This window comes from Rhipicephalus sanguineus, chromosome 11 (assembly GCF_013339695.2).
Source record: "Rhipicephalus sanguineus isolate Rsan-2018 chromosome 11, BIME_Rsan_1.4, whole genome shotgun sequence".
Taxonomy (NCBI): Eukaryota; Metazoa; Arthropoda; class Arachnida; order Ixodida; family Ixodidae; genus Rhipicephalus; species Rhipicephalus sanguineus.
The window spans coordinates 9719011-9734516 of NC_051186.1; the positions used below are offsets into that span (position 1 = coordinate 9719011).

General features: G+C 47.7%; 1 protein-coding gene across 1 annotated transcript; it reads left to right on the plus strand.

Annotated features, from left to right (window-relative positions):
• Window positions 1–2675: 2675 nt before the first annotated feature.
• On the plus strand, window positions 2676–14550 carry LOC119374304 (neprilysin-1). Its single transcript, XM_037644378.1, has 3 exons — window positions 2676–2891; window positions 10066–10443; window positions 12523–14550. The coding sequence occupies exons 1-3, from the start codon at window positions 2676–2678 to the stop codon at window positions 14548–14550; spliced, it is 2622 nt and encodes an 873-aa protein (XP_037500306.1).
• The last annotated feature ends 956 nt before the right edge of the window (window positions 14551–15506 follow it).

Here is a 15506-nt window from a genome sequence, read left to right on the forward strand (position 1 = left end):
ACTCTTTAGCGCTGTCGCGTTAAAATATATTTCTTGAGCGAGTCTGTGTGAGCGCCACATTTTTGACGACCTATAGTCCTATCTACTCATCTTCCGCATTACTGCCAGCCTTCTGTCGGCTCACGTTTATACTCACATCTACTCACAGGTACTTCAACGCACTAGAGTTAATACGCGAGCTCAATATTGTTCAGAGGCGGGAGTTACGGAACCGGAAGGGGTGCCTTGACGCCCCCCCCCCCCCCTCCCACAAATTCTTCCGCAAGAAGTTCTTGATAAAGATATCTCGTGTGAGAAGTGGCTTTTAAAATACAAATATCTTGACTGGGTTGCAAACACTGATGACTTGTATTTGAAGTTACGAGATCAAAAGGCGCCACATAGAGCACTGATTATGCCAGATATTGGTGTTAAAGAGCACTGACATCACGTTCAAAAAAACTAATTATACGCTAACGGAATCATGAGTCAACTCACTCAGACTCCCTCATGCTAAGATCGAGCAATGAGTCTGAGTCTGAGTGAGTCCGGCCGCGTAATATTTTGGTGCGTTTGAGTCCGAGTGAGTCCGGTTGTGAAAAAAGTTTGGTGAATCTGAGTCCGAGTGAGCCCTAAGCGCAAAATATATTTCTTGAGTGAGTCTGAGTGAAGTTCGCATTTTTTGCCGACATATGGTTTTAGGAATGCTGCTTCTAACTAAGAACGACGCTACTCAATGACTATGGCGATGACAGTTTAATGGTGTTTGCCCTGCTGAGATCGGGGCCGAGCGTTCGATTCCGCTCATGGCGGCCGGGCTTTGGTGCAGGTTAAATGCAAAAAAAAGAAAACACTGGCGTAAATAGTCTTCGGCTCACATTAGAAACCATAGCACGAAATGTTCAGTGCAGCGCCCGGGGTACAGGCATTGCGTTGGAAAGCCGCGTACCAAGCGATGAAGCTCTGTCTGTAGTCGTTCTCTCGCCTTATATCTTTTTCTCACATAATTCCTTTCTTTCCATCTATGTCTGCCTTTCTTTCTATCTCTCTCTCTGTACTCGTTCTCCCCTCCCCCTTTCCGTCCTCGTCGCCCTCACATCTGTCCTCCTTAGCCTCACTTCACTTTCCCACCCCCTTGCCATAATATATTATACAAGGCTATGCTATGCTCTGCTAGCGTTCCTGGGTAGCCGAGTGGTTAAGACGCTCACCTTAGGGTCGTGGTTACGCGGGTTCGAATCCCGCCTCGCGAAGACCCCCCCCCCCCCCACAGAATTTCGTTCTTTCTCTATCTTTATTTCTCAATCTTTTTATATATATCTCTCTCTCTTTATTTCTCTCCGTACTCGTTGCCTCGCCCATCAGAGTTATCGCAACCTGCGTCGGAGAAATCGGCGCAAGTGATCTGGGGTCAGAAGATGAAGAAGAGGACGAAGAGTGCGTGCCGGTTCATGATGATGATCATTTCTGTTCGCCGCTGCACGGACTAACGGTCGGCTTATTAAACAGCTCATCAGTTAAAACCAGTGAGCAGAAGAGCAACGTTACTAAATAGTCCGGCGAGTTATTCGGGGATATGGGCGAATATCCCCCCCCAAGGTGACGGCCACGAGCCCTTGAGCTCTGGCGGCTTCCTCGGCCCGCTGTACGGCCCCGAGAGCTAAGTTGAGCAGTGTAGACTCCCAGCGCGTTGGGTTCGAGGACGCGTCCCCGTCTGGAACCCCACCTTCTTCGCAATCCCATAACGGGTTCCAGGGTTGCCCTAACCTCGCAGAACTTACGGCTTGACGAAGCTCTGGGTAACAGAGATTCAAAGTGACGGGCTTTGGGAACATTCTGGTCTGTCGCCACGAGACCACCTGGTTCTCGTTCAATTTTTGGTGTGGTAGCGGAAATTTGCACCTGGCCAGTCTGTAATGCTGTGTTCTTTCTCTGTTAGACACAATATTAATGGGAACTAACAGACAATTGGTTCGGTCGCTGCCGGCGGCAAGTTATCTTTTCGTCCACTTTACTTTCTTGACATTTATATCCTAATTACAACAAATAATACCCCTATACTTTCCTTGGTATTATTGTCTGTTAGTTCTCATTAATATTGTGTCTACCAAAGAAAAACAAGCCTTTAAAAGTAATATTCTTTCCTTCATTCATAACGATGGTCTCGTTCTGGCAGACATGCCTTCGGTAGTATGCGAGGGATGATTGGTCAGCTGCGAGCTCGTAAAAGCCAGCTCCCTACCGGCGGCAAGTTATCTTTTCGTCCACTTCCCTTTCTTCACATTCATATCCCAATTACTACAGATAACATCCCTTATACTTTCCTTGGTATTTTTGTCTGTTAGTTCTCATTAATATTGTGTCTAACAACGAAAACCGAACCCTTGAAAAGCCATCTTCTTTCCTGTGTTGTTTCTCTGAAACTCGTGAGGAAAATCCTCCCACTCCTACTGTGTGATTTCCCAAATGGCATCCTATGAAATGTTTTGCAGTGAAGTTTTAATCATTGCTTTGCGGGATTTCGTGTTTTCCTCGTGCACTCGCAGCAGTGTCACTGAGCGCGCTGTCTCGAGGCACGTGCAGAAGAAGAAGAAGCAGGCCCACGGTTCGCTTCGTCCCGGACGCTTTCTGTTCCAGACGAACCCCTGCGTTTGAGGTCTCCGCTGGTGGCTTCCGCTGTTCTTCGTCGCTGAAGCATGGCCGAGTCGAGGGACGATTCGAAGATGGTGCCCTCAACGCCCGCATCGGTCGCCCGTTCACGCGGCGCCCGGGGCAGGCGCGGGTCTTCCTCCTCGTCGAGGTCGTCCACACCTGCGAAGACCAAGGTTAGCGCGGACAAGAAGAAGAGGAAGCAGCGAAAGCTTCCTGCCGTCGATCAAGCCGGCAGCAAGGAAAACGTGCAGCCTACTCAGGTATGTCTATGGTTCTCATTATTAAGGCGAAAGCATCACATGTCTCGTCAAACGCGAAACTTGACTGTCGGTGTCCCGCGTCGGCGGCTTCAGCACGAGTGATGCAGAAAATCATGTGATGACGTAGAAAATCATGTGATGACGGGCAGCGTAGGAGAGGAGAGAGAGGGAGAGGGGACGCGCATGCGCTTGCGCTCATCCCGGCGTTGCGCAGGAGAGAATTTCGGCATGTCTAGCCCGGGGTTCAGAGGAAGAGTGGAGAGGGGGAGTGGAGAGGAGGTGTGTGGAGAGGGTATGCGCATGCGCAGTAAGGGTGGTCACGCCGCACACCACCACCACCACCACCGGTTTGAACTCCGCTATAAGATGCTTCGCATCTAATAATTAGGACGTAAATTGAAACGTAAATTGTAATCGCCCTTTCCATCAGTGGAATGCGAACCAGCAACCATGAAATTACGCGTCCGATGCTGTTGGATTCAGATGGCTTTGTCTAACAAAGAAACGAGCCCCTCGAAAAAATTGCCCTTCTTTCCTTCCTAGTTGCCTTGCATATTTTCATTATCAGTCAGCTGTCTCTAGGAAGACATGCGTGAGCAATGTAATGAGTGTCTAAGTGAAGTGGAGCTTACGGAGGGTTTACAGAGCTGGTAATTCAGTTTCTTGATTCGAATGGTGCAAAAGTGAACACGAATTACGAAGGGAGTACATGTAAGCACTGTCTAAGTATTCCTTTCTTCGTGTGTATTTTTAAATGCGAAGCATTTCTTAGCGAACTTCTGCGACTTTGAGCGTATCTATCTATCTATCTATCTATCTATCTATCTATCTATCTATCTATCTATCTATCTATCTATCTATCTATCTATCTATCTATCTATCTATCTATCTATCTATCTATCTATCTATCTATCTATCTATCTATCTAGCCGCCTACGACTTTGTGCTCTCCTGGCCGTTTCGTTAATCGGATGTATACCAAGATTGGTGTGTCATAACATGGCCTTATTACGAACATAAATGACAGGTCATATCATGAAAATCATGACACGCATGTCACGAACAGCATGATTTACATTCCACGGCCTTTGGGCCCCCTGGCCGTTCCGTTAATCGGATGTGTACCAAAATTGGTCTGTCATAACATGGCCTTATCACGAACATAAATGACAGGTCATATCATGAAAATCATGACACGCATGTCATGAACAGCATGATTTACATTCAACGGCCTTTGGGCTCTTGCGGCCGTTCCGTTAATTTCATATATACCAAAATTGGTACGGCGTGACAAGAGTTCATGACGAGCATAATGACAGGTCCTAACATGCAAATCATGACGCGCATGTCATGTGCAGCATGATTTACATGACATGGTCTCGGGGCGCTCGCGGCCGTTTAAATGAAGGGATACATACGAAAACTGGTATGACGAGACATTTCTGTATGACGAACATAACTGACACGTGGTAACATGAAAATCATGATATGCATGTCATGTATGACATGATTTACATGCTACGCTCATGGCGCACTCGCGGCCGTTTCGCTAGATTGATATACACCAAAATTGGTACTGTGCGATGTGACTTTATGAAGAACATGAATAACAGGTGGTAACGTGAAAACCATGACATCCATGACATGTGTGTCATGATTTACATGCCACGCTCATGGTGCATTCGCGTCCGTTTCGCTTGCATGATATACACCAAACTTGGTGTTACGCGACACAACAGTATTACGAACGTAACTGCGACGTGGTAGCATGAAAATCATGACATGCAAGTCATGTACGACCTGATTTACATGCCACGCTCATGATGCGCTAGCGGCAGTTTCAGTAGAATGATATACACCAAAATTGGTATTGCGCGATGTGACTGTATGAAGAACATGAATGCCAGTTGGTAAGATGAAAACCATGACATGAATGTCATGTATGTCATGATTTAATTGCCACGCTCATGATGCATTCGCAGCTGCTTCGCTAGCTCGATGTACACCAAAATTGGTATTGCGCGAAGCGACTGTATGACGAAGGTAAATGAGACGTGGTAGCATGAAAATCATGACATGCATGACATGCACGACATGATTTACATGTCATGCTCATGACGCACTCGTGCCGTTTCGCTCGCTTGACATATACCAAAATTGGTGTTGCGCGACGCGGCTGCATGACGAACGTAAATGAGAGGTGGTAACATGGAAATCATGACATGCAGGTTATGTATGTCATGGTTTACATGCCGCGCTCATTGTGCATTCCCGGCCGTTTTGCTAGCTTGGTATACACCAAAATTGGTATTGCGCGACGCCACTGTATGACGAACGTAAATGAAAGGTGGTAACATGACAGTCATGACATGCATGAAATGTACGAGATGATTTACATGCCGTGCTCATGGCGCAGTCGTGGCCGTTTCGCTAGATTGATATGCACCAAAATTGGTATTGCGCGATGTGATTGTATGAAGAACATGAATAACAGGTGGTAACATGAAAACTATGACATGCATGCCATGTATGTCATGACTTACATGCCACACTCATGGCGCATTCGCGGCCATTTTGCTCCTTTGATATACACCAAAATTGGTATTGCGCGTGTGACTGTATGACGAACATAAATGGGAGGTCTTAACATGCGAATCATGTTATGCATGTCGTGTACGGTATGATTTACATGCCACTGTCATGGTGCGCTTCCGGCCGTTTTCTTAACGTGATATATACCAAAATTAAATGGCATGACACGAGTGCGTGATGAACATAAACGACAGGCCCATGCATTTATATACCAGAATATGCGTTTCATTGGCATGGTGTACACTAGATTATGCATGCATGCGTGCATGACAAACATGTGATATATGGTGGACTAGATTCCATGGCATGAATTATTTCATTTGGCTCAAGGACAAACAAGGCGACGTATGCAGCTCTTTGCTGGCTGCTTCGCATTACATCGATTCCCACAGTGCGTGGGATCTGCCGACTTTTTTTGTTGTTGCACACTTGGTCACAAGAGCAAACAGATTATTAGGGTGTGATAATCGCAGTTCACTGGGGCGAGTTTTAATAATAATAATAATAACTGTTCGGGCCTTGTCCCAAAACCATGATATGATAATGAGGTACACCGTAAAGGACTCCTGAAATTTCGACCACCTGGGGTTCTTTAACGTGCACCTGAATCTAAGTGCACGGGCCTAAAGCATTTTCGCCTCCACCGAAGTGCGGCCACCGCAGCTGCGAGTGGGGCGAGTCTTGGGTTTTATGATTATTATTTATAGTGTCGAAACTATTGTTTATAGGTCATTTATTTGCGTGTATTTACTTCAGCTTCACAGCCGAGAAACAGACTACCTGCTATAATATCGGAAATTGTTCTTGCGTTTATGCAGTGTCTGGTCGAATTTAGCGAAATATATTGTCATTATTAACCAATGGAGCCGCCCAGAATAGAACTGCGCGAGTAACAGGATCAAATATGGGCCATACAACAATTATCGATGCAAGTAACACGCAATGAGTGCCTAGCTTAAATGAACTGATCGCGAATATCTTGCCTAATATAGTAATAATTGTAGGATATGGAGGAAATGGATATTTTGTTAACTGACGGATGCGGATGATATGTTAACAATTGCTTTTTGTCTATGAACTCACCATTACTTCACAGAAATTGTTTTCCGTCCTAATGGAGCTGGCGCTGTTGTCACGACGAATGTGTTCGTCGTGTAGCGACGGAAAGTGCGACTGTGAACTTGATGCCTCGTTTAACTATAAATTTAGTATCGTCGAGGTGGTTTTCGCCATAGAACCTTACGTGTTGAGGCGATAAGGTCATTCCCCTTTTGTCGACATGAAGCCTCGCTGACGTAGGAAGATTAAAGCTTTCATTACAATTGAATTTCTCAGAATTAATTCTAGATTGTTGTGTTTAGACATTTTCTGCAATGTAGTAGGTAGCGTCTACGTAGCATTTTGCATTGTCAGTGTAGTGGTAGGGTGTTAATAGCACTGTCCTCCTTAAGTGTAGACAAGCCAGAGATGCACAGCTTCACGACCTTTCGGAGTTTCTTGGGGAAGAAAATAAACATATGCGTAAATTATCAGCACTGAATATATCTAAATAAACGAGCAACTTCGTCACCGCACGCAACACAGATAACAAAACTGAGAGCCGGGATATCCGGAATTTATTCATGTTTAAATTGACTTCTGCAGCGCAAGATAAATATCACGCACAACGTTTCGAATTACTAAAATGCATCGGCCAAAGCAGCAGTACTATCAGAAGGACTCTGGCACTATGAAGGTCGCATGATTCGGAATTTGAAGTTTCATGCGTATACCTTTCACGACTAAAGGATGATGACGCGGTGGTATGTAAGTTTCGCGACAAAAATATAAATTCCACAGAGGGCCAACGAAAAGTCTTTTTCTATATGGCATCTTATCCTGTGCCTTGCTTGTTATGACGACGCGCAGACTCATACATACGTTTTGCTCATGGAGTAATAACACACTTCCTCTATCTACTGAAATTGAGGCGATTTTAACACTGAGAACGTGTCAGTCCATACGCAAGGAGGAGAGATGTCATGTTTATCCAGCGATTAGCCATCAGGCTCGCACGCACCAATTGAGGTGGCGCTTGCAACCAAGCTGAGCGTTCTCACAGGTAACAAAAGAGCCGGACTTGTCGGTCTTCATGCACCTTTAAATTGATTGTACGCAGCGTAAGATATGCAACACGGATGACACGTAACGTGTCGTGCATGTTGTATCTTGCGCTGCACATGTAAATTCAAAGATAACTAAGCCTCCTTGCTGCCCCTCGTGAAGCTACAGTACTAGTGAACCTTATAGAAACGAAAATTCGTAAGCGTGCTTGCACTCAGTCACAAAACGTTTCCAAGCATACCTACTTGGGCCACTAAGAAACGAGAATTTTCGTGCTTTCTTACATTGGGGCTCGTACTGTAAGCGGGAAGCTCTGAGCGTGCTCATATACGGCATCACATAAACGGAAATTCTCGGTTGCGTTTTACGTTATAGGCCACATACAAAGAGAAATTCCCTTGCTTACATTCGGCCACATACGAAACGGCACATTTTATAACCTTCTTACATCGGACATCATACAAACAGGAATTTTCGAGTGTTCTCATTACAGACCGCACAATGTCAATGGAAAAAAGATTGCCCCAGTTCCATCCAGTGTTAAATCTGCAGAAACAGCGGAACTGCAGTTCTCCTGTATTTTCCTCGTGATTTTCTGTTACGTTTTTTTTATTTTGTGTGAGTGTCTGTGATTCCGTTATTTGTAGAGTAGATATGCACGGAAAAGGATGTGTGAAAGGCCTTGCCATACCGGCCCCTGCTACAGTGACTTCAGGCCCTATTCACGCTCTATCCGCTCCTTCACCGTTTCACTGTGCGGCTACCGCTTCGTCCGCGCCCCAGAGCCATATACACCGAGGCAGTTACGTCATCTATGGGTGTATCTTACATACCGGAGCGTGACATGCGACGCGGACACTCATCTGTCATCAGGTCCAGCCCTAGAAGAGTTCCGCTGTTAAAATGGGCCGACTTGGGAGACATGGGTACCGTCACATGGGTAACACGCGCAGTGTCCACGGCTTGTCGCCTCGCCGGATAGGTACGCAACCGGAATGGTGCAACGTTTTGTTAATTTATCATAAGCAGTGTTACGCACTGCGTGACAATTCCGAGTAGGTAGTTGCGTTCTCAGTTCTTCAAACTTGGTTTATTTAAGGTCTAATTCCTGCTGCAGCCCAACCACTAGGCATTATAGGGACTGATATGTTTAGACTTATATAGTAAACAACATTCTCCCCACTTCACCCTCTTTTTCTTCAGAGCACGGCTCTCTCAGCTGGCGTATAGCCGCTGTCGGTGTTCAAGGGACTGGAAGGTCTTTCAACTGCCTCGTCCTTGTTGTTGCCACTTCTCAAGAAAGGAGACCAACCCTTTTGAGCAATCATGTAGACTTACACACATATATACACAGTTACACAGACAGTTATTTACAGTGAGACTATCGCAACGTAACTTGGCAAAGCCGAAAGTGCAGAGCACCGCTAATACGACAAGAACGCCCGTGGGGAGCCGGGAGTCAGGATGTAAAAACTTGGTCCTTCTCGCCGTTCTCCCCTCAAAGCAAATCATGACCTGATTGGCCGGCTGTAATTTTCGTCTGCCGACGGTCTTCACTCTCTCACTCTGCAGTCTTTCAGCCACCTACGCGAGAGAGACGAGGAGAACGAGCGACAAACGAGATTTCCAAGGTGTACTCTCACACACAACGGTGGCGCCGCCCAGCTTAAACAGCTTAGTAGTATCCCACGGCCATGTTCACCTGTGTTCCCGGTCAACGGGCGGGCCCATCCCAAACAGCCCATGGAGGCATACTGTCTCACGGTGATCTGTGAGCACCTGCAGATGCTTGTCTGCTCACGATTAGCTGGTTTACGTTAAAGAGCCAGGCAATCACTTCTTCCAGGAGACGTCTTCCGAAGGCACCGCACAGGTGTCAGATGCCTGCCGCTGACGCTGCTGACCGGGCACAGGGCTATGTCCTGACGCGCTTTTTCGGGAAAAAGACATCTAACCGCCTTGTCGCAGCGCCAGACCTTACATATGTTCTTTGACATCTGTACTGTCAACATTATCATCGCAGGTACATTATTAGAAAAGCAAGTGAAGGTCAAATTTCCCATCTTGAACTTTGCGAACAATCTTAGCTTCTGGATGTCCGTATAAGGTCACGGATTTGTCCTTGTTCAACATTTTCGGCAATGACTCAATCAAGTTTACCAAAACTCGTTAAGCCCATGGCGTCCTTTCAAAGAACGGCATTCACTTTTACCGATGAAGAGCCATGTAGACCCTAACAGTGGTCGTCAAAATCTATGACGCAACGGCGGTTTGCGACAAGAATCTGAAGGCGGCGCCACCACCCGAGTTTCCTTCTTGCAAATTTTTTTTTTCGCTTTTGGCATAGTCAAATAGCGAAGTACTATTGCTATTCCAATCGTATCTCTCTGCAGTGTACGTACAACGCGAGCGCCTACAAAGAGTACAGAACAAAGTGTCGGCGTTGTGCAAGTGTCTCTGTCCTCACCAAAAACCGCAGGAAGCAGGCGGCAAGCCAAGCGCCGAACCGCCTGCGGGAACGAGCATGCCGGCGGAAATGCGTCCAGAGGCTTCGCCATCAGCGCCGCGAGGCCGATCGCGTGAAGTCTCGGCCAACGTCACCCCCGCGAAGACGCCGACATCGGAGCTATTGGACTTGCAGCGTGAGGCCACGTTCGGAAGGGAGCCAATGACTGAGCTGCCGGGGACGCCACGCAAGGACGTCACGCGGGACGTAACACATGACTCGGTTCTCCGGAAAACGCCGACGCCGGAGCCGCCGATCCCGACGCGCGACGTCACCCGTGAATCCACGCCCCTGAAGGCGCCGCAGCCTTCGAAGCCACCAGGCGACGACGTGCACGATTTCATTGCCCAGGTATACGCAGAACTCCCTCGCTCTCTTTGTGACGCTACAAATGTCATTAGCAGCATGTATAGTTTTACGCCCTGTGCTTGCCTAGATCCCTCTTGATATTCGGGATATTTAGACGGAGCGTGCCCGAGTGTCACTTGGTGCCTCCACGCCTAAGTTATTTTGTATACATTTTAGGGAGAAAGCCTTAAATGCATAACCAAACGCGACAATTGACCGTCGGCGCCATAGGCATCGGCGCCAACACGAGTGATGCAACGAATCACCATCACGTGATCACGTCACAATTCGCGAAAATTTGTGACTTCATCATGACTTCACCATGACGTCACATGGTGACGTCCCACGTGATAACATCGCTTGGTCAAAGGTGGGCTGATCACGGTGGCCGTGCAAAACCAGATGAGGTGCAGAAAGCTTGCAGTGCCTCCGATCCTGGAGGCAGTGCAAAACCATGTTAGGTGCAGAGAGCTTTCGGAGCTGGGCGCGGGGTTGGGGGCAGGGAGGATGAATACATCGACTAAGGAAAATAAGATGGCTTTCCCCTTCTTAGGTGAATGCTTAAGGGACCCTTTCAGTTTTTGTATTCACTGGTAACACATTCGAGTACAGTAGGACGCCTGACCGATAGTGTCCCCTAGCGTTTCTGAACAAATCTTACAGATGAGAAGCAAACAGCGCTTCCGAAAAGTTCGAGTTGGGAAAAAAATCAGCCGAACTGGCCGCGACAGCGACACGGGCCAACGAGTGACACGGTAAAAATAGCGATACTTATGCAACGGCACGCAGATTTCTTTTTCTCTTTCATTGAAATTTTACGGCGGTGGTGTTACGTCATATGTGACGTGTCTGCTCAAACGGAAGTTCTGCTGCTGCGCTTGTTATGGTACGGAAACGCGCTATCAAGAATCAATCGATCGATCGAGCCATCAATCAATCAATCAATCAATCAATCAATCAATCAATCAATCAATCAATCAATCAATCAATCAATTAATCAATCAATCAAAATGATTCCACTTGTAGTAAAAAATAGGTGTGCTGGTGCTTGTGTTGGTGCTTGTGCTGATGCTTTCAACGTAATTGAGCCAACGATAGAGTAATTGCTCGGGAATAGTGGCGGATCACAGACGCTGCTTTATACTCGCAGTCTGCTGCTCAGCCGCCAGAATCGGTGACTGTGCCTACTGTGTCCAAATGGTCTTTACGGCGGCCGACCAGAAGGGTCTTCAACATAGGACAGAAGGTAATAATAGCGGCTCCAAAAAAAAAAAAAAGATTTGATCGCTATGTTCTAACCAATAGTGATCGATCTATCGATGTAATCTAAGCTGAAGTGCATGCGGGTATAGGTACATATATCCGAAAGTAGGGAGAACAGTGCAAGTGTCTGTGGCTTGTACCTGAACGGTAGTCAGCAGTGTTTAAGAGGGGAGGGTAATAAAGGCTAGAGGCGGAGAGGGAGCTCAGCAGAAGAAAAGAATTTCCAATGCCTGTAGCTCTTCGAGTGTGCACGCTCTGCCTGACTTGGACGCGTTTATAATCCAACGAAGCAGCGTGAACATTACTTGGCAAACCTCGTTGCGTAAGCATTAGATGGACGATGCAGCGTAGGTCGCACGTTCATCCTGACACCTCAGATCGATTAGTAGAAATACGTGGTTTTCTCCTTGCATACATATATAATATAATCTTCAACTGATCCCAAGGACTTGCTCAACCAGCTCAATACGTTTGTACAAAATATTAAAACCCGTTTGTGGGTTCCTTTACATTTTTAGGCGTATATCAGGCTACCTGCAGTTCGCAGAGCTACATGTTTGTTACTTTTGTACTTACACACTTGTGAACTTGTGTCTTCGCATGCAACTTATAGTGACAAAAATTATGCAAAGCTCTTTGCAGGGAGTCATTTTGAGCTGTCAAAAGATTCGGTGTTTTGTTTTTCATTGAAACAATTTCAGCAAACTTTGCCAAAATCGATGCTATATATGCAGGGAAGATATGACGGAGTCTTTCCAGTGCATCTCTGTAAATCATTCGCGGTCCTGAGCAAGGTGCCGTAATTTTTCTCTCTTGCAGTACGGCAAAGGAAAAACGGGCAAGTTCTGCAAAGTGCTACTGCTGGGCGCCGCTGTCCTTGCCATCGGCGCGGCGCTCGCCAAGTACTTCTCTATGCTGAAACTTCCGACCCGTACAGCACTCTGCACAACGACGGATTGCGCCAGATTCGGCCTGGAGCTCCGCGCCGCCATCAACCCTGCGGCAGACCCGTGCACCGACTTCCACAGCTTCGTGTGCGGACGCTGGGATGACCCCAATCGCCAAGAGTCGACCGAGGCGCGCATGATGGCCACCGCCGCTGATATAGCGATCGCCGAGTCGGAAGACGACAAAGGCCGCGACAGCAAGGCGACGCAGTTCTTTCACAGCTGCATCACGGCGAGCGCCCAGAGGGTACAAAACCTGCGGGAATTCGCCGATCTTCGCAGGTCCGTCGGCCTAGTTTGGCCCGAGCAAAAGCCCAACGGTTCCGTTCACCCTCTGGAAGTCATGGTAGACCTGGCGATCAACTGGGAAATGAACTTCCTTTTCGATCTGAGTGCTGTGGCAGTGCGGCAGTCCACGGCGTTGCTCTTCTCGCGAGGACGGCTGGACGCCGGCTGGGAGCAAAGCGCGCAGCACGCGTGGGTACTGTACGAGTACGAGGATTACGTGAAGAAGTACTACGAGATACTCGGAGTCACCGAAGAAAAAGTGGACGTACAAGCCGCCGAGTTGCTTAAGCTTGAAAGGGCCATACTGCTCGCCAAGGTGGCATTCCTGTACGACGCTCCACGTCAGGTATGGTTCAAGCTGAGCGACCTCGACAGCCAGACAAAAATGGTACCGGCGGCCCTCTGGCTTAGCTTTCTTGTCAAGCATGACAGACAGTTCTCGTGGACGGCTAATAGCACGGTGATCACAGAGGACGTGCTCATTTTCAGAAGTATAGACAAGTTGATGAGAGAATTCAACCACGACCAGCTAATCATCGGACTGTCGTGGATGTTCATCCAGTCGCACCTATGGGCCGTGCACGGCGAGCCATCCATTAGGTTCCACGGTCCACCCGAAATGCTTTCCAAGCTGGGTCATCGCGGCTGCATGGAATACGTGGATTCACGTCTAGGACTACTCGGCTTGTCCAAGGCCATCGGCGAACGCTACGGTGTGAGCGAAAACCGCCTACACAGCGGCAGCTTCTTATACAGAGTCAACGAGAACATCAAACGCATGCTGAAGAATCTGACCTGGATGGACGACGATAGCAAGCGCATGGCGTACCAAAAGCTGGATAACATGATCGAAGTAATAATGCCGAACGACAGCTTTTTCGAGAGAAAGAAACGCAACGAGCTGTACAGCGTGTTCCCCGACATGGCCGGCAAAACGTTTGTTACGAACATGGTGAAGGCATCTGAGGTGTATCGCGGACTGCGCAACCACGAGCACTTCGCCGACGTTTACAGCATCCGCGTGTATGCCCGTTTTGGGCGTGAGATGTACCTGTACCTTCCGAACATGATGAAGCTCGCTTTCATCGACCTGTACCCTCCTTTGTTCTTAAAGAACGGCACGCTCGCGATCATCTACGGTGGCCTGGGGTCGTTCGCCGCTCGCCAGATGGTCAAGACCTTCGACGACATCGGCGTCACGGTTGACCACATGGGTCAAAGCGGCATCTGGCTGAGTCCCAACACCGCCGCAGTGCACGCCGAGAAGGTCTCCTGCAACGTCGGGGCGACGTCGTACGGCGGAGAGTGGCGCCCTATGCGCCTCTTTCCGGCAGTCGTCGGTCTGGAGATTGCCTACCAGAGCTACATGACGGCAGTGGCGTCGGACTACCTCGCTCTGGAAGACTACAGGGTTCAACACTTGGAGACGTTCACGGACAAACAAGTGTTCTTCCTCACGTACTGCTACGCCGTGTGCTCGAAGCGGCCGCAGACAATGGGCGACGAGTGCAACGTGCCGCTCAAAAACTCGAAACGATTCGCGGAAGCCTTCCACTGTCCCGAGAAATCGCGCATGAATCCTCGAGCGAAGTGCACGTTTTTTGATGAATGACCAGTTACCGCAGTGTACGCCTGCACATCATTAGCTGGTGTGCTCCTGTCCGTATAATTATAGATATTGTTAGTTTTTTCAGTTTAAGTTTATTGCTGCTTCTTTACAAGATGGCCGCTCGAGCCGAATGAGGCATTGCCAATAGTGCTGTGTCGCCAACTAGTGGCCTTATGCGATTTTCCTATCCTCATGTCGGCTGTTGAAGTTGAAACATTTGTACAGAAAACGTTTTACTCATTTGGCGCAAATACAAATTATTCCTTACTGGCGTACAAGGTATCATTGCACAACGAGACGTGCGTTCTTTTTAAATGTGATGGAGCACGCGAATGACCGCATCCCTATTTTTTAGTCTAAAGGCAGAAACTGTTTTCGCGGCAGATGATACAGCAAACAAAATGAAAACCGATATCATAGGGAAATGAAGATAGGTGAAAACAACGCATACAAAATGGCTCTGGACTTCGTGCTATTTCAAATTATTCCTTACTGACGCGCAAGGTATACAGAACACCAAATAGCAGAAATGTCCACACTGGTCCATTTTCACAGCCTCGGAGGAAGGTTTTTTCCGCATTTCACGACCGAGTACTAGGTTCTTGTGGAAACAGGCAGAGAGAAGTCGATGCTGGTAATCCACAAGTTATATATTTAAGAAGAAATCGTTTTAGACGCGAACAGGAACAGGCGCAGCCATTTCGTGCTTGGCGTGTCGTCGTCAGAATTTGCCGTAATTCGTGTGTGTGTGCGTGTGTGTGTGTGTGTGTGTGTGTGTGTGTGTGTGTGTGTGTGTGTGTGTGTGTGTGTGTGTGTGTGTGTGTGTGTGTGTGTGTGTGTGTGTGTGTGTGTGTGTGTGTGTGTGTGTGTGTGTGTGTGTGTGTGTGTGTGTGTGTGTGTGTGTGTGTCTAAAAGTACGGTGAATCACGTTTTATTTGACCATTTATGTTTCTGCTTTC